The 20083-nt window shown below is 49.1% G+C and overlaps 1 protein-coding gene and 1 long non-coding RNA gene across 2 annotated transcripts; one reads left to right on the top strand and one right to left on the bottom strand.

Annotated features, from left to right (window-relative positions):
• Positions 1-1767: 1767 nt before the first annotated feature.
• On the bottom strand, positions 1768-19272 carry FFAR4 (free fatty acid receptor 4). Its single transcript, XM_044240121.1, has 3 exons — positions 18672-19272; positions 10042-10170; positions 1768-2438 (listed from the first exon to the last, which is right to left on the bottom strand). The coding sequence occupies exons 1-3, from the start codon at positions 19236-19238 to the stop codon at positions 2049-2051; spliced, it is 1086 nt and encodes a 361-aa protein (XP_044096056.1). The 5' UTR covers positions 19239-19272; the 3' UTR covers positions 1768-2048.
• LOC122900937 lies at positions 4452-9838 on the top strand. The gene is made up of 3 exons (XR_006383337.1): positions 4452-4603; positions 6753-6961; positions 8589-9838. It is a non-coding gene; the product is annotated as an uncharacterized LOC122900937 (long non-coding RNA).
• Positions 19273-20083: the final 811 nt, after the last annotated feature.

The following is a 20083-nucleotide window of genomic DNA, read 5'->3' as shown; positions in this document are numbered from 1 at the left end:
GTGATCCCCATAACTCTCACTTCAGAAACAAGCTGTTCAAGAAACCTTGTGAGTGACAGCAACCTGCGCTGATTGACTCTACAACGAAGATTCGTTGACCCCCTACTGTGTACCAGATCCTAAGCTGCTGCACATGCCAGTCACTGCCCCGCCTCCAAGTGACAGCTCCTCTTTGGCTCTGGTTTCTTTGTCTCAGGGATATTTCATAAAACCAAAGACCTATAAACACTACCCCGATGACTTCTATTATCATATCTTGGGCCCAAGTCCCACATCCCTGCATCCAACGGCCTACTTCCCATTAGCATCTCCTTGGGATCTCAGATTTATAACCCCTAAACAAAACTCTTGATTCTCCCACCTGCCATTCTTCTAGTCGTTCCCCTTTTTATGGCCTGGCCTGCCATCCACCCACTGTCAGGAGTCACCCTCGAATCTTCTCTTTTCCCCACGTTCTACATCCTGTCCATCAGTAAATTGTGCTTGGTCCCTAAAGTAGTCCTGAGATCCTTTCTCACAAACCCCCACGAAGGCCCACGAAGGCCACCTCCCCCTCTGACTTTCCTCTTGTTCCACTTCAGCAGCCGCCTAAATGGTCTTTTTTTTTTTTTAACTTCTTGCCCCTTGGGGCACCTGGGTGGCTCAGTGGGTTAAAGTCTCTGCTTTCAGCTCAGGCCATGATCCCAGGGTCCTGGGATCGAGCCCCGCATCAGGCTCTCTGCTCGGCAGGGAGCCTGCTTCCTCCTCTCTCTCTCTCTGCCTGCCTCTCTGCCTACTTGTGATCTCTATCTGTCAAATAAACAAATAAAATCTAAAAAAAAAAATAAATTCTTGCTCCTCAAAGTCCATTTCCTGCACAGCAGCCAGAGTCACATTTAAAGATACAGGTTGAGTCATAACAGGCTCCAGTTGCAGACTTCCAGTGGTTGTCCACTGAACACAACAAACTCCCTATGTGGCCTCCCAGACCCTACTCGGTCCAGCCTTGTACCTTCTCTGGTTTTAATCAATGGGCTCCAGCAGGGCACCCCTCTATCCTGGCACAAAGGACAGTTTGTAGCTCAGTCAATAGTTCGCTTCCCCTACACCAAACGTCTTTGTCTCCCACAAGAACACTAGCCCCTTTGCACCAGGACCAGTGTCTGCGAGGTCTGCAAAGCCCCGCTCCCCTGGATTCAGATGGTTGGCTCTTTCTTGTGGTTTACCTTTTGGCCCAAATATCATCCCCCAGAAAGTTCTTCCTAGACCCCTCCCCACCCCATCCAAATAGCCATCATCGTCCTATTTTCTTCATGACGTTACTCCGCACTCTATGGACTTCTATTTATATTATCTACGGATTTCTGTTTAGGGCTTCACCCCCCACCGAACAGAAGGTAAGTAAGCTCCATAAGGGTAGGGGCCGTGGCTGTCCAACCACAGCATGTACTTAAGAGGACCTGGCAGGGGGATTAGTGAAGGGAATCTCTTGTGCTTTCACATTCAGTGTTTTGAATCATCCTTTCTCCTCTCTGATTTCATGACATGGCTTTTCCTAAAGGGGTCCGTGGCATTTCTTATAAGTGAAAAACTAAAGTCACCTTTAATTATTCCTTAGAAATTCCTCAAGTGCTTTTGACATTAGTGAATGGTCTTGAGGCCTTGCACACCTGGGGAGGGGAGTACCTAGATGGCCATGACCCCTTCAAGGAGAAATCTGGGCCCTGGATCATTTCCAAGATTCATTCCAGAAACCAGCTTTACAAGTAAGTGATGGGATGGGATTGCTGAAGTTATAAATAAAAATTCATTAAACTCAATCATATTACAAACATACTGAAAAAAGTTCCTATTTCACAGGAGCCCACAGCAAAACATTTTTATAAAGGGCAAAACTGTTATACTGAATGATCACCCCTTAATTGACGGGTGCTATAAATGTGTGTTTGCATAGGTTACACTTTCTTGAAGCAGGCTACATGGATGTGACAGTCCTGGAAATTAATTCCCTTTGAAAACATATTATGGTCTTCCAGAGGGTGATCAACTCTGCCTATGGAGAAAATTAATTAGTTGGAAATAATAGACAGATCGTTTCTTCTGACAGACGTATCTGTAAACATGGCTCCCTTTTCTGGGTAGAAGAAGCAGTGAAAAATTCTCCTCCATTCATTCCTAAACAGTGACATGTTATAGAGAATGGGGTTCAGGGCTGAGTTGGCAAATGTGAAGGCCACCACCCAGAAGAAGAGGGAAGGCCAGATGACCAGGTCTTGCTTGAAGTTCTGGATCAAGATGAGGAGGATGGTGATGATGATGGGGCTCCACATGATGAAGAAGGAGATCATGAGCAGGAAGAGGGTACGGAAGAGCCGGAAATCCTGCTGGGACACACGGATGTGGTGGTTCTCCGAGTAAGCTAGGTTCACTGTGAGCCTCTTCCTTGACGCCTTCGTGATCTGCAGAAACACAAAGCAGAGCCAGACCACTATTTACTGCAGGATGTTGGGGAGTTCGACTTTGGAGGAGCAAAGTATCCATCCTTGGAATCTGCCATCCTTGCTGCCCTGGGACAATTTGGTTTTGGAACTTTGGATCGGGAGCACATGTCTCAGTGACCTGGCAGCTGCCTGTACTCAGGATGCTCTAGGGAAGTGGGGGAACTGGCCAACCCCCCTTCCCCGGAAAGAAGGCAGAAAGTCATCCATATCATAAATAGAACTGATGCAGAGAAGTGAAAAGGCTAAACTGGTCTAGAAGGGAAAAAAATGAACAGAAGCACATTGCTATGGTCTGAATGCCTCCCCCCCGTGATATTTTGTGATGGCAGCCCAAACCAGTAAGATGCACATCTTCCCTCATTATTTCTTTTCTTTTCTTTTTGAAAAAGATAAGTAAGGAATGTATAAAAGCAGTATGTACAAAGGTAGTACAAACTCAACCAATATGATACTGATACAGGTCAAATTAAAAATGTTAGGTCTGGGGGTGCCTGGGTGGCTCAGTGGGTTAAAGCCTCCGCTTTCAGCTCAGGTAATGATCTCAGGGTCCTGGGATGGAGCCCCGCATCGGGCAGAAAGGAGCCTGCTTCCCATCCCCCCCCACCCCGCCCCGCTTCTCTGCCTGCCTCTCTGCCTACTTGTGATCTCTGTCTGTCAAATAAATAAATAAATAAATCTTTTTTTAATTTATAGAAATAAAAATAAAAATATTAGGTCTGTGGCCTCCTGTACCCTTCATTTCCACTGGCTGGAAAAGATCAGTGACCAGGGTCCTGGATGTCCTTCTGGGAGTGATCTGCTCTCACACACATGCCTGGCCATGGGAACACTCACGTCTACACTTCTGCTTTGCACACTCATGGGACCAAGTCACACACCCAATTCTTAACCCTTCTTGTTCACTCATCGGCGTATATTGGTGCTCCTTCCATATCTGACCAGAGAGAAGGCCCCTCATTCCTGTTATCTTGTCAGTGGTTACAGAGGTTCCAGAGGCTGTACCAGGATTTATCCAGGCCCCTACTGATGGGCATTTTATTTATTTTGCCTTTTTTAGGGGAAGGGGTACTGGATGAAATGGCAGCACACACCCCTGTCCATTTTCCCTCCCCTCTGAGTTGTCGTGTGGCACAGGGGCAGTGGAGATGTAATGAGGGTATGGCCAGTTGGACAGAAAGTGTGCACTGAACCCCCACATTTGGTTCCTCTCCTTTACAGGAAAAATTGAAATGGATCCTAGTCTTGCCACAGGCCCCCGAGGTGCGGGCAATGGAAGGTTGATGGAGATAGGAGATTGCTCATTTGCTAAGACAGCTGCGGCCAAGAATCAGCCTGAAAACGATGCCTGGGGTGTGGGCCATTTGGAAATGATCACCTGATCAGTGGGATCTGTTGGCACCACCCCCAGCTACATAGAGATCGACCCACAGAAGGGGACTGTCCCCTCACAGGGGTGGTCACGTAAGGGACGATTCCAACAGCAGCCTCATCATCTGTGCTGTCCACATGGCTTGGCCAAAAGACTAGAGTTCCACATACAGTGTCTTAGACATATTTTGGGGGGTGATGTTGATGTAAATTCCTATTTATGGAGCACTTACTATGTGCCAGGCCCTGTACGTATCAGTTCTGTGACAGAGGTGCTTTGATGATCCTGATTTTACAGAGGAGAAAACAGAGGCTCAAAGAGGTTGAGGAACCTGCCCAGCTGTACCCAGCTAAGTAGTCACAAAGCTGGGTTTCAAAGCTGGGCCGTCTGACTCCAGCCCATGCTCTTAATCTTAAACTAGCTCCTTCCTACCCTCTACTATTTCCGCCAATGGAAATCCTCCTGCCTGACCTACAGTTCCAAGCTTTAAGGCCAGCAAGACCGAGAAGGCTTCCTGGTTCCTCTCCCACGTGGCATCCCGCCATGCTTTGTTTCACGTACTCACGTGGCCCTTGCCACGTGACCTGTGTCATGTGGTCGACGCTGCCACGTCAAGGCTACCTCTGACCACCAGCGGACTACAGACTCCCTGGGAGCTAGGCCGCCCTGGGGCTTCTGCGACCTGGGGCTCCAGCAAGTGCCTGACAGTGACGGCGAGCAGACAGAGAAACGGGCTGACTCACGGTCTGAGTGGGTAAGTGGTTGGGTCTGTTTTTAGCGATGACTGATGCTTCCATTTCCTCTGCCTGTGATTCCCACAGCTTTCAGGGAGTGAGAAGAAAATGGGCTTATTATAATCCGGTGTGGCTCCTCGCTGCTCCCCTTCCCACGTTTGATGACGAGACTAGTTAACTTTTACCCAGGCTTTAAAATGTCTTGTCAGGGGCGCCTGGATTGCTCAGTGGATTGAGCCTCTGCTTTCGGCTCAGGTCATGATCTCAGGGTCCTGGGATCGAGCCCCACATCGGGCTCTCTGCTCGGCAGGGAGCCTGCTTCCCCCCCTCCTCTCTCTCTGCCTGCCTCTCTGCCTGCTTGTGATCTCTGTCTCTCAAATAAATTAAAAAAAAAAAAAATCTAAAAATGTCTTGTCATTGCACAGAATGCTTCATGTGTTTCAGGAGAAATTCAATGTTCGACTGACTTGAGGGTTAACTTTAATCCTTGAAACAGGCCTATGGGGTAGGCTCTGTCACTGCCCCATTTTGGGGACAAGAGATGGAGGCTCTGAGATGTGAGGTAACTTGCTCAGGGCTCATGGTCAAGGGCAGAGGGGGAAGCACACCTCAGGGGGAGGTGTCTGAGCTGTTCTCTGTGGGGCTGCGGGGAGAGAGGACGGTGTTCCCAGGAATATGGTCCGTGGCCACCATGTCCAAGTCACCAGGCAAGTGCCTGGGCCCCTGTCAGATGCTCACTTTTGTGGGTCTGAGTGGGCCCGAAAACGGCACTTCTCACAAACTCCCAGGTGGTCCTGCTGACTAAAACAATTTAGGGCGACAGATTTGGGATTTTTCTCCCAGTTCTTTGAAGTGTCACTTTGTAAACTGTCCTTGTGAGACACACTGCCTTCAGACCCATGTGAGGATCCAAAGGGAAACTTCTCTCCACCTCACATCTCTGCCACTCCGTGCCTCCACACCATGGTTGCCAATGAGTGGGTGCAGGGAGACGTGGGTCCCCACTAACACAGCTCAGGCCCAGGGGGTTGGCCCTCCTTCAAGGGCTCCTGTGTGAGGGCCGGATGTGGAGAAGGGGCTGCATGTTCACAACCTAACACCTTCATGTTTAGCTAAAACAGAGTTCCTTTCCCGGGTGAGCGCTGAGATGGGGAGGGTTGTCCGCTTCAAGCCAGATACTCACTCGGCAAACATTTACTGAGCCCCTACCATGTGTCACATACTCTTACAGGTGCTGCACAGTCAGCAAGAAAGTAGGGAGCCCTGTCCACACTGCTTTCCATTTTAGGGTATACATGGAGAATGAGGAGGGGGAACAAGAATTGTACAAATGGCCCAGGACTAGAAGCATCTCATCTCGCCGTGGCAGTGGTTGGTTGCTGGGGGATGGTGTAAACTAAGCCCCAAGAGCTAGAAGGAACCACCTCACTGAAGGCACTTGGGAGTGACCAGGAGACTGGTACTCTGGGAAAGCATTGATTGGAAAGTCAATCAGTATTGATTGGAAAAATCCACCGAAGGTTGTATAGCACACTTGAGTCATGAGGAAAGAGGAAGGAGGGAAGGCAGAAGGGTGGGTAACGTGGCCCTGAGCTGGTGGAGCAGCTCTGGGAGGAAGAGCCCTGCTGAGGCCTGCTCTCAGTCCTTGCACTGGGCAGAAGCACCCCCCCGGGGCAGGGACGTTCGAGCAGTGTTCCCCAAAGGAGATCCACAGGGCATCAGTGCAGAGAGATGCTCTGTGGGGAAAGGAGGTCTGTGGTCGGATTTGGCAGCGCTGCCTCCTCTATTCCTGTGTTGGAGACTCTCAAAGTACGTGAGCCTCATAGAGCCCCTCAGAAGTCCTGCAGTGAAGAAACCCACTTAGCCCTGATCAATCAGCATTTCCCAAACTCATGGGGTCATGGACCCCTTTTTAAACATCTAGCAGCCCATGGCCCTCTAGAGAGGGCTTTCGGGGAGATGCTGCTTTAGAGGAATAAAAGATCAGGGTGACTTTAAAGAGGCACTTCTCAGGCCCATACATGGAAACTGAGTCAGAGGCCATACTGACAGGCCAGAGGAGGGAAAGGGGTGGCGGGTGGAGTTACGTGTCCTCTGGCTTCTGATGATTTGCTAGTTGTGTCTCTAGGAAAATAGCTGATTAACACTGATGTTCAATTCATTTTACAGAGTTACGATCTTGACAGAAGAATCTCAGCTGAAAAGCTGATCCGATGTCTCTGAGTAATGAGTATCTTCAGCGGGAGACGGGAGCGATGAGGGCCCGTGCAGACACTCCATTCATCTGGCAGGTTACCTGCTTCCGAGCTCCCCACCCGGCAAACCCACAAGTCCAAAGCCGGGACAAACAGCACAGTCCCCCCGGGAAACAGGCAATAGTAAGTTTGGCTGGTGGGGTGCAAGGTAAATTTTTTTAAGTCTTCTATTTGCAATGGTGTGATTTTCAAAATCACAATGCTAGATCTCTTTCCAATTAAAGGCTAGCAGCCTGTTCAAATTTTTATCATATCTATACTCTCATTTTATTGTTTTAAATAATCCACTGAGGCCTATCTAGCTCGACAAAACTGATGCCCACGGTAGTTAAATGACTTGCCTAAGGTCACACACTGTTAAAGCTTGGACAAGAATCATGGTCTTAGGGGGCGCCTGGGTGGCTCAGAGGGTTAAAGCCTCTGCCTTCGGCTCAGGTCATGATCCCAGGGTCCTGGGATCGAGCCCCACATCAGGCTCTCTGCTCAGCGGGAAGCCTGCTTCCTCCTCTCTCTCTCTCTGCCTGCCTCTCTGCCTACTTGTGATCTCTGTCAAATAAATAAATAAAATCTTAAAAAAAAAAAAAAAAAAGAATCATGGTCTTAGGACTTTTTGTTCAGTGATCTTCCCTCTGTGCAAAAAGAGACAGTACCGTAAGCCCTTTCAGTGTGACCCAAAGTCTGCGTCTTCCTCATTCAGTGAGTGTTTACGGAGTGTCTACAACGAATAAGCCAGGCTCTGTGCTAGTCACAGAGCTACAGCAGGAAACAAAACAAAGTCTCAGTCCTCATGGAGTTGTAGTCTAAGGAGCAAAACGGATGCTTTACAAATAAATACACATAAATGGAATACAACAGGGGTTGTAAGTCCACTGAAGAGAAATAAATCCAGGATTAGAGAGTGATGAGGAGGGTCTCTGGGGAAGAGCCTTTTGAGCAGAGACCTTCTAGAGCAGGGGAGTGGCCCACACAAAAATTGGGGGAATAGAGATCCAAGAGAGGAAATCACAGGTGCAAAGGTCCTGAGGCAGTCCTGTGTTGGCATGTATGAGGAAGAGCAGTGTTTCTGACCTGTCTCCCAACAATCCTGCACTGTCCGAGCCATCGCCATTCTGCATATGAGGGAGCTGAGGTTCACAGAAAGTAAGTATCTTGCCAAAGGCCACACAGCAAGGACTCAAAAACCCAGGTATTAAAAGAGACCTTTCTTGTCTCCCTGTCTGCCTTTTGTGGCCCTTTCCTCTTCCCTCTCCTTCCCCTCATTCACTTCCTACCTCTGCAGGGCACTCAACGGTTTGCTGTTTTCACACTGAGTCCCAGCACCACTCCCTTCAGAGTACCAGGGGTTCATAGCATTGAGCAACAGCACCATTGTCTATCTGCCCCTCCCCTTTCCGGGTTAAAGCTCCTTCTGGATCAAGAATGTGACCTGCTCACTCTTGACCAATCTCCACTCCCCACCAACACGCTGAACAGAACAGCTCCTTAGCAAACGTCTGAGGAATTAAAGTGTTGGACCCTGGGCCCGGACTGCTCGAGTGTAAATCCTGATCCTGCTGCTTTTGCACTGTGTGATCTTGGGCAAGTTACTTAGCCTCTCCGTGCCTTGGTTTCCTCATCTGTAATTCTTAACAGGATTAAATCAATTTGTTCCTGACACATTGTAAGTATTTCATAAATATTTGTTAAATAATTTTTAAAGAATTCATTCTAAATTCTATCTTCTCCTTCCCCTTACTCCTTTTCTTTTAAGGTAATGACAGCTCGTACTGACATAGCATTCACACATGTTGGGTCCCCATTGCAAGCATGTTACAGACCTTAACTCCAGGCCTGAATCTGCCTCATACCCTTGAGCAAGCCCCAGGCTCGGTGTCACTGAAGCAGATCACAAGTCAACGGGTGGGGAAGAGTCTAGAGAAGAGCATGGCAGGCCATCTCCCACAGGACCCAGAATCAGCAGACCTGGATGGAGCTTGGCCTAGTTTTGGGTTCTGAGCATTTAAGAAGCTTACAGATCCTCAGCTACAAAGAAAGGGCCATAAAAGTGCCCAGAGACCAAGCGGCACCTACAAGGCCCCACTTCAATAAGTTCATTTGCCAGGTGACCCGTAATATGCGATAAAAACCGAGATTCAACAACTATACACCTCCAAGAGGACTCAAGGTTTTGCATTAAACCTTCTGAGATGAGCATGAACACACGCCATTTGCCGGCGCCGTGTGAATGGGCTGCGTCCAGAGGCGGGAGCCAGGCCGGCAAGGTCCCCTCCATTGTCTCTGGACGTACTCACTCTTCAAAGGTAGAGATCACTTCCTGGTTCAGCATACTTTGCAAAAGTGCCTTCTCTGGAAGTGTGGGGTAGCAATTGGGAAGGATCTTCTGGTACTGTTCTGTTTCTCATTTTGTTTCTGGGAGCTGCTTCTAGGAGTGAGGTCAGTCTGTGAGCTGTGCCTGTATGCCGGGTTTGCTTTCCTGGATGTATCTTATACTGCAGTGAAAAGTTTTTAGACATGTACATTCTCCACCACTATACTGCTGTTTGTAATGGGATATCAAGGGACTCAACCCAAAGCCCATAAAATAAATTATGTCACATCCGTACAGTGGAACACCATGAATCCATTAAAAATAATGAGGCAGAGATATAAAAACAAATATGGACAGATATTGCAATCTGGTGTTAAGCCGGAAAAGGAAATTACAAATAGTGTTATCTCAAATCTGAAACAAACAAACATTGTTTGGAACCATGACATATGGTTGCTATTTGACCATTTTATATGGTTTATCATATATATGTAACATATATACACACATGGCATCAAAGCATGTATATAGGTAAATTTGTAAGAAAAATAACCTGAAAATGTACTTTGAACTGTTAACAATGGGAGTAGATGTTTAGTTTCTGCATTATACATCTCTATATGTCTTTAATTTTTTATAATGAGCTTTGTATTACTCTAGTGGTCAGCAAAATAATAAAAATCTTAATAGCAGTCACAAAGATACCACTTTAAAAAAAAAAAAAGAAGAAGAAGCCAAACTCTTGCCCCACAGTGTTGCAGAGGGGCAGACCTGGGCAGCGAGCCAGGACTGGACTGGCGTGAACCCTAAGGTAACTTCCGACCTGGCAGGCCGGTTCTGTCTAAAACATCCCAGCCTTAGTGGAGTTCAGCTATGGTGCTTGAAACACACATACCTGTAAAATTTTGGAGTAGCTGATCACAATGAGCAGTCCTGGCACCAAGAAGTTCAAAGTTGCAAAGGACACATCCCAGGAGATTTCTCCGGCAATGCTGGGCCAAACCAGTGTGCAAATCGAAATCTCCTGTCACAAGAAGGAGGAGAACGTCATTTCCATGGTGGCTACTTATTTGGTTTTAGCTCAGTCCCAGTAGGAGGGTACCGACATCATTACGCTGGTGTTAGCACGATGCAGCTAGGGTGACAGCACAACTCAGCATCCCCTCCCCTGCCCACACAAACAAGCTACGAATCACTTCTCTCTGACCCTCAGAATAACCACAGTCATCATGCCCGTTCTCCAGGAGATGCAGCTGGATCCCGGCGTCACATACTGGTAACAGCTCAAGTTAGTTCCTGGGCAGGACTCCAGCCCCAGTGCTCTTTCCACTTGCCTGGACTAAGCATCCAAGAGCCCTTGAGCCTTCTCTGCCAAGTCCCTCACTTTACAAATCACAACCTGAGCCCTAAGAGGTTACATAGATTGGAAGTGACATGCTGCGCACAAGCATAGAGAAACGGGCACGATGTTGCAATGCAGTCCACTGCGACGGCTGAAGGCACCAGAAACGATGTTAAGGCACGAAGGTTCATTTAAGGGACGTGGAAATGTCTAAAATGTGTCTAGCTGCATCAAAGAAAACCACGGCTCACCCCAAGACAATATTGAGGCCCAGACTTGGAAGCTCTATCCTCACGGGTCTCTCCCAAACAGCGTGGCACAGTACAGCCCCACACAGGTCTCCGGCGTTCAAGATGGAAAACTACCAGAATGGGGCCAAAAATCCTGGTTGGTGATCTTGCTGCTGTCAGTATGTTGTGAATTTAAGGGTTTGACACTAATTACCAACCTCAAAGCATGTGGGGACCTTATTACATAATTACCAGGAGCTGCCACAGCAATCTCCTCCAAAGAATAAATAGGTCAACAAAAAGAGATCTGTCTGTCTGTCTCTCCTCCCAAACACAAATTTCCCACGTCGGCTTGACTGTAGGAACAAAACTATACAGAAATCAAGTTGTCCTTAACATGTCTAACACATAGAACAGGCTTTCAAGAGCACATCCTGTGTAAAAAGAGCATATTATTGACTTCTGGTGGACAAGGCGTCTTAACGAATCGTAGTCGGGGGATTTACTCATTCGTTCAGCCAACATGTGTTGAGCCCTAAGCAAAGGCAAAGAACTTTTGTCAGAGACATCATAACTGGGTGCTCAAACTCAAAAACAAACGAAGAGGCCCTTCTTTTCCTGTATGGTATTAACAGAAAATAGTAAGTCTGATCTTCACCGAGCGTTTATTCTACGCTAGGAAGCACTTTACATACATTATCTCATTGAAGGTTCACAACAACCATATTGAAATGCATGTTATTTTTCCCATTACACAGAGGAGAAAACTAAGGCTTAGAAACCTCTTCCTAAACCAAGAGCCCAAGACACTAAAGGTGTAGTTCTTTTTAATCATATAATATCTTCCCCAGAGAGCTAAGTGGTTATAAAAGGAATCCAGGGACCTACCAAGAAAACTCTTAAGGCAAGTCAAGGAGGGAAGAATACTTTAATCGTACTTGTACCTTGAAAGGGGGGTAAGAATGTTGCTTCCTTTTCCTATCTCATTTAGATGGTTCAAAAATGTACTAGTAATTCCAAAAACTTGTTCCTTCATCCCCATCCCCACTGTCCATGCCTGAGGGGACAAAGTGCATTAGATCTCTCCCCATTGTGGTGACTGGAAAGAAATGCGTGTCTCTCAAGGAACTTCTGAGTACTGGCAGTGTGGTGATTATCTCGAGATGATCTCTGCCCACCATGCCCTCAGTCTACTACGCTGGTGGGCAAGACGGACCAGCAAATACACGGAAGCAGCCATCAGAAGAGACAGATGCCAGTCCCGAATGTGCCTTGGTCTCTGATTTCTATACTTGAACTAGGAAAATGTACAGGGAGGGCAGAAAAACAGACCCCAGAACCGTTTCTTAAAACCCCCAAAGGCTTCCACCTCTTTCCAAAAGCCTTCTTCAAAATGTCTGCCGAAATCTCTCCAGGCTTAACAGGATTTTGTAGAATGTGTAACAATAGAGCCAGATGTCCTCCCTACGATAGGAACAAAGAAGTCGATCCCCAAACACTCTGCCTGTATTAGCCCTGCGCTGCTGAGGAAAATGCGTAGGTGTGAATGGACAGACACCTGTGTACACATCCCCGCCCACGTCCACACACGTATGCGTAGACAAAAGACTGAAAGGATACATTCCAGAAAATTAAGTGTCCATTTCTAGGTGGGTCTCATTATTTTTGCTCTTTTGGCTTATCTGAATTTTCTAGAATGTGCCCATATTAACTGAGAAAAAAAATGGCGGTAGAAGTCCATTTTTAAAAGAAATGAGGATCAAATGTTAAACACAGATTACCATGCTAGTTTAGCAAACCTAACCAGCTATTCTTTCAAGAAAAACAAGGAACTCATCCAGGAAGTTCCCCCAGTTTCATGACATGAAGACGCGCCTTTACCTTCATGGAACTCACTCCAGGCACAGAGTGTGAGATGGAAGGAAGATACGAATTTTGCACAGCAACCCCGTGCATGACGGAAGAGATGGTGCTGCTGGCCCGTGTGGACTTGAATGACGGATTTATAGGCTCTTTAGAAAGCTTTATATGGTATGAAGTGCAATGTTTACTCTCATTAAAAAATCTAACAACAGGCACCAGGTCCACAGTCAGAGAGCTGGCCTGATATTATAATTTTGTTTTTGTGGGAAAATCTGACTTACGTTATTCTGATCCTAGGTATTCTCTCCTGGGCTGTAACTTAGGAGGGAGCGTGGCAGTAAGTCGGCTCTGGAAGGTGAATCTTATAATATTCTCTATACTTTTCCTGCACATTTGAAATGCTTCCTGATTTAAAAAAAGGAAATTTGAAAACCCAAAGGGCGAGGCCTGCTTTGTCGCTGAGCTACAGAAGCAGGGCTAGCCAACTCAATGGCTGTCCTTTAATTGGTTTGTTCAACCACTCCTGACTCAAGCCCTGGTGTCTGCACCACTGTGAGGCCACAGTGTGAATGGGCAAGGTGAGGCCCCAGCCCTCAAGGGGGCCCTGATGTGCTCAGGGAGAGAGAGAAGTGTAAGAATCTTCAATACAGGGCAGGGAGCCCCAGTGCTCAGAGCTACCGGGGACAGGCGAGCACAGAGGACAGCACCAATCCGTAGGGGTTGTGTCGGCTGTGCCTGGAGGACTGGGACTTCAGTCAGAAGAACAGGGAGGCTGGAGCTCAGCGTTGGGACCAGGAGGGAGGAAGGCAGGAGGCCACATACAAGGGTCAAGTATAGTTAAGGGTGACTTGTATCCCCAGCCCAACCTCCACCTCTTCCGGGCCATCTCATCCATTTCCATGGCTTCTTTTCCAAGACACCGCTGCTTTTTCCAGCCCTGTCTTCTCCTAAACCCCAGACTGGCCCCTGTGCCCTGAGGACATCTCTGAAGGATGCCTCACAGGCATGTCAAGCTCTGATGTCCCACCCCAGAAGGCTCTGTCTCCCACCATCACTGACTCGGGGCATGGAGTCACCATTCCCTATGCTGCCAGCAACCTGAGTGCGGGCTTTCTGCTGTCTCCTTCCTCCCTCCCCACTCAGAGGGAACCTTTAAGTTCTGCCCTACTAGCTATCCAACAGACCCCTGTAACTCAGTCTGGCTGGCGTACCCCTCCCAGGCCAGGCCGTCTCTCACCTCGTATGCCTCCCTCAAGGGGCATACCTGGCCTTCTCCATCTGGCCCCACCACTCCTTCCAGCACCATGTCTTGCCAACACGTGGGTTGTCATACCTGCAATGTCCCTCCAATTCCCGACATCCGTGGGGATAGCCAACTGCCTTTCATCTTCACCCACAGCTAAGATATCACTCATTCTCTTCTAAGAAGACTCCCCTGAGGATGGGGCATCTATCTCTAGGCACTGCTCAAATGCGGACCCCTCTCTACCCTGGCTGACTTATTTGAAATGCCACCTGATGCCAGCTGTTTCCTGTCAGCTCCTCTAATGATGCTTCTTGGAGTAATGCTGAGGATCCCTTTGTAAATCATTCTCCCTCTTCCACCTCTTTGAACGAAACGGAGGACTTCAGGATCACTTTAAGGAAGTGGGAAACCCAGTGAATATCCCCTTGCCGACCAGCTTCCCAACAGAAATGGAAGGATTTATCAATGCAAGAGAGGAACTTTCTTGTGTCTTAAAGGTATCCTCTAATAATACCAAAGGCAAGCAAACTGTGTTTCTCTCCTCAGCCAATTCACACTCAGCAGAGACACGATGGCGTTCCGGCCTGGTGTTAAATTGGGGCAGGCAGAGCTGTAAGACAGAGGGCTCCTAAGGAAGTGTGAACTTGCGGGAAAAGACACAGGGAGAAAGACAGCCCCGGGCTAAATTCTAGTTCCATCTCTTGTCTGCTCTGTGACTTCAGGCATTTCCCTCTTCGGAAAATGAACATACCAACACCTATTCATAGGGTTTCTGTGAGAACCAAACTGGGCCAGGGTCTGAGACCACCAACATTGTCAATCCGTGCACCTCCTTGAACAGGATGCCATCTTGGTCACGTGACTTGTGGTGCGGGCAGCGGGGAGGGGTGCTCGGTAAATGTTTATGCAGTGAACAGGCAGCACATTCTGGCCAGGGTGGACAGTACCCCCCAACCTGCTGATGAGGGTCAGTGCCCTAGCAGAGCCACAGCACACAGAGGCAGGAATCCTGTTGGAACAGGCTGAGTTGAGCTGGCTGAGATGTCTCGGTTGCTAGAATGTGCCCACCCTCTTAAAATGGCAGTCTATTATTTTACGGCAGTCAGAAGAATTACACCATTTAAAGAATGTTTAAAATACTTGTAACCCAAGATAAGGAAACTAATAATAGCTACCAATTCTTGAGTGCTTAACTCTGTATGTGCCAGGCGTTGGCCCACTCACTGAACCCTGGTCCCCCTGGCAATTCTATAAGGCTCTACTGTCATCATGCCCATTCTGCAAACGAGGAAAGGAAGGTACAGAGGTGGGGAGCACTTGCCTCTGTGGCACAGCTCCTAAATGCCAGAGATGGGATTTAGACTCAGAATGCTGGACTCCAAAGCCCACACTCTGAATACGAAATTAGCTAGCATTTTTAGCATGACTACCATTTCATCCTCACTACAGGGAAGCTTGAGGGAGGCTGGTCACCCTGGACTGGGAGGCACCCACTGCCCAAATGGACGAAGGTACTCATGTTCCCGTTTTGGGGAGCTGGGGCACTAAACTGGCAGAAAGCTCTGTGAGGCACTGTTTCCCTATCCCACACTCCTCAAGAGGAGGCGGCCAGTGTGTGCTTGAGGTTAGAGAGTTCCCTCAGCCGGTGGTTTGAGTCGGAAAGTGTCCCCCATCCAAAAACCTCCGTATTTAGTGTCCAAGTAGGAAGGGGCGGGCAGAATCTACAGACAGGAAGCTGGGAATAGAGGATTAAGAAAACAAGCTTTTGCTAATTTTAAATGTGAGACTCTGTTCAGTCTAGGCTAGATCCTTCTCTCTCTCTTTTTTTTTAATGGCCACACTTTTTTTTTTCTTCCCCTGTTTCTCATTCTTTTCAACTTATTTCTTCAGTTTGCTCACCTATAAAATGAATTGTTTCCTCCATGCTCTGGTCACAGCCCTTGAGGAACTGGGCAGTTTTTCCATTTCTTGGCTTATTGGCAGGTGCATGTGTTGGGAAAAGACAAAAAGGATGGAGAGTTCAAAAGGACCATCTGGTTTCTTCATGACAAGCTCCCTTGCTCCATGTCTACTAATATCAGGGCCAATGGATTGTGGCCAACTCACCTAGCTCTCAGTCTCCTGAGGTGCTTCTGAAGGGCTCTCCCAGTGGCTTTGCCCAATCCCTCCCCAAAGGCTCTATGACCAAGGAGGTGTTTCTGCATTAATACAAGAGGGGTCTGCATGCCTGCTCCAAGGGAGAACCATGACATAAGTTTCCATGGAAGCGCCTCACAGCTCAGTTCTGGTCATGGGAGTGCCGTCAGGGGCTCCGACCACGCAGACACCCTACCAGAGGTAAAATACAGAGTCACAAAACAGGGCAGTTCCTCCATCTGAGCGAAGGCCTTCTCACTCAAACCACCACCTGTGTCCACGTAGGCAAGCAGTTTTAGTCTGGGAGGGGCCAAGAGCCTCACTTTTTTACCATTATTTGCCAGTTAAGTCCAAGGGTACCTAAAACAGTTGTAAAAGGGAGGGGCGCAAGGTACTTGTCTGGGAACCTAAGATATCCTGAAGATATATTCTATTTGATCTTTAATTTCCTGAGTGTCATTTTTTTTCTGTAAGGAAAGAAAAAAACGGGGAAAAGTCCCTCAAGTTCTGCGAAAAATACAGAAACGCTGTTATTCAGTGAGAGAATAACTTAAAAAATCAAAAGACTGATGGCAAAACCTAGCCTCCAGCTGATCCAGTGGGTCTGGGGTGAGGCCTGGCCTTTCATTTATTTCTGAAGTATCTGAGTGACCCACTTTGATTCCTGAGTACATCTGGGCTGAGGAGGACAGGATTACCCACTAGGGTCCTTGGTCTGCTATGCTGATGGCACCCTGATGGGCAAGCTTGGCAATGGGCACGCTCAGCTGAACCCCGCCATCCTAGCCCCCACTTGAGGGGGCATGGCCACAGGCGTCCATGTTCTTTGATCAAGTGCCACAGGCCTGACATGGTTCCTGCCTATTAGTCATTCAAGGCCTTAAAACAAAACAAAACAATCAAACAAAAACCCCACAATGTATTCCATGCAAAAAGTAAACAATTAGGAAAGAGACTTTTAGGTCTGATTTGTGTTAAAAAGAGAGAGAAAAGAGAGAGAGAGACTGCTTACATGGATTGCAGACTTCTCCTCACATGCCATTAAAAGGCTTGTGTAAGAGACGGGTCTGGGAGACCCCCAGAGAAGCCCACATCTGCATCGGTGCCCCAGAGCACATACGCAGGAAGGCATCCTGTGCTCAGACTACACCCACCTACGCAGCAGGAAATCTTCCTCCAGGTCACATCTCACCTCCCTTCCTACCTTCCTACCTTCTCACTTCCTTCTGGTCACTGAGTAGGACTGTCTTTGGAACTGTGGTTTGTGACAGTTTTTTTTTTTAATTTATTTTTTTAAAGATTTTATTTATTTATTTGACAGAGAGAGATCACAGTAGGCAGAGAGGCAGGCAGAGAGAGGGGAAGGGAAGCAGGCCCCCTGCTGAGCAGAGAGCCCGATGCGGGACTCGATCCCAGGACCCTGAGATCATGACCTGAGCCGAAGGCAGCGGCTTAACCCACTGAGCCACCCAGGCACCCCTGTGACAGTTTTGCTCAGGCCAGAAAACCAGTGAGTTGTAGAGAAAGGGAGGGGTGGGAAAACCCACTTAGGGGCAACCTTTGGAGAGGCTGACCCCAGAGCAGGACTCACACCTGCCTTTATAAAGGGCGCACAGACTTATGTTCTTTCTCTATCCCTCCCTATGAGGCACAGAAAACCTAGCCCACTGGGAAGACAGCCAGAACCATGGCCACTGTCCACCCCGGCCACTGTCCACCCGGCCGGCCCGAGGTGCCGCATCTGGGATTGAATCTCGGCACACAAACTCCACAACAGCTCAGTGGGGCAGCAGCAGGAACAGATGGGGACCACAATTTTGGACCGTGATTCTGGACTGCCCAACTCGAGTGGACCCGAGCCAATGTCATGCACTGCCCAGAGAACTTTTTTTTTTAAGGTCATGGACCCCCACAAAGATCCTAATGACAACTCTGAACACACAGCTCAGAAGAAAGCTCATCTCCCAGCCTCCGGAATCTGCCCAACATTTGGGCGCTTAGGATGCTCTGAAGCCACCCACCATGCAAGGCTCCAGGCAAGATACTGTGGTCTAGTCCAATCCTTCTCTCTCGCAGTTGGAAAAGCTGAGGCCCCAGGAAAGTATTACAACACCCCTAGTGGCAGCATCGGGTCTGGGGCCCCTGGGTCTCTGCTGCCCTTTCTCCCTGGCTCTCTGCTCCTAGGTTCTCAAAGCAGGACCCTCACCCAGCCAAGGCTGAATGTGCTGAGCAGGCTCTCAGCTCCTCCTCACACTTAGGATGAGATGCCCCGAGCAAGTCATTCTGTGGGCCTCAGCTTCCTCATACATCAAGTGGATGTATGCTAGCACCCACCCTGCGAGAGAGCAGATTTCAATATACACGAGTGCCATTAGCCATTCCGGATCCTCGAAGTTCCATCTGGTTGGCTCCTACACTCCCCGCTTATTGCACTAACCTCAACATAAAGAGCAAACTTTGCAGGCATTTGGGGGACTCTATTTACAAGGCTTTGAAGGGCCTTTACGGGACCTAAGTCGCTGCAGTGAAATTCAAGAGCTAAAACTTCAGAGCACTGGGCACAGGGACACAACGATTAAACGCAACAAATTGCCTATTCTCGTTCTGTTGTTTTTGGTTACTCATTGCCCCGGGTCATCGCTTCCGTGGAATCCGCGCTCGCCATCCCGCCCCAGACACCTGCCTGGCGCGCACCACCCGGCGCTCACCTGGTCCTGGCCGGAGGGCCGCTGGGGGACCACGCGGAAGAAGACGCAGAGGGGTAGAGCGGACAGCGCCGAGTAGCCCCAGATGAGCGCCAGCAGCGCGGCCCTCGCCCGCCGCCCCAGACCCCGCATGCCGCGCTGCAGGCGAACGATGCACACCATGCGCTCCAGGCTGACGGCCGCCAGGGTGAGGATGGTGACGCTGCCGCTCAAGCTCATCACGTAGAAGAGCAGGTGGCAGGCGACCGGGCCCAGCAGCCAGGCCTCGGTCCATCGCACGGCCAGCACGGGCGGGATGGCGCTGGTGAACAGCAGGTCGGCGCAGAAAAGGTTGAGCACCAGGCAGGCGGTGTTGCCGCGGCGCCGTCGGCGCGCCACCAGCACCAAAGCGCACACGTTGCCCAACAGCGACACCGCAAAGATGAGCGCCAGCACGACCGTCTCCACAGCGGTCAGCACCAGCCGGTGGTCGCCCTTGACGTCGGAGAAGAATGGGAAGCGGGTGCGGTTGGCCCGCTCCAGGCTGCGCGGGGATCCGGTGCCCGCCGACTGCGCGCACTCAGGGGACATGCCGGGCGCCCGGGCGGCCCGCAGCCGTCTGCGAGCGCGCTCATCTGGGAGGCGACTGAGCGCCAAGGCGGGGAAAGAGGGAGGGAGGCGGTTGCGACATCTCCCCTCTGGCCCCCTCCCGCCGCAAGAGCGCCGGCGCTGGGCGTTGCGCACTGAGCCCGGGGCGCGCGGGAACGAGGAAGTGCCAGGCGTCGCGCTGGAAACACCCGGGCTAGGCTGTGGCCTCACGCCCTTGGACTCATGGGGGAGGGCTAGAGGGGCCGGAAAACCCCACCTAGAGAAACCCCTGGAGACCCTGCAGGGCCTCCCCAGCTTTTGTCGTCCTCCAAGGGTATCCTGTGTGTGAAACCCTTAATGCATTGAAAATTGATTTCGGAGTGTCGGAGCTGGACTTTGGAGATCATTTGGGAGATCCGTGTTGTTCTGACTTATCAAAGAAGCCCTATCTAGGTGACTGGGGGTAGATTCCAAAGCACTTTGCAATGGGCCCAGATCTTTTTGGGGGAGAGGGAATCGTTTATCATTGCTTAGTAACATGTGACCTTGGCTAGATTATTTTATTTCTCCTTTCCCCAGGTTTTTGTTTTTCCATCTATGAAATAGGAATAAAATATCTCATTGGGTAATTGCAAGGATCATAATAAAGAGATGAACCCTGGACACAGTAATTGTTACTATAATAAAAATGTATGTACATTTTGCATTCTGAGCAACGAGCAAGGATGCAAAAATGCTTTCACATAAAAAGATTGAGGTCCCAAAAATCTTGAATAAGCTTGGCACCCCAGAAAGACAGACATTCCACACTTTTCAGGCCGACACACAGGCTGCGAATGTGTCTGAGA

The sequence above is a fragment of the Neovison vison genome, chromosome 2, assembly GCF_020171115.1.
Source record: "Neovison vison isolate M4711 chromosome 2, ASM_NN_V1, whole genome shotgun sequence".
Taxonomy (NCBI): Eukaryota; Metazoa; Chordata; class Mammalia; order Carnivora; family Mustelidae; genus Neogale; species Neogale vison.
This window is presented reverse-complemented; position numbering and strand designations above follow the sequence as displayed.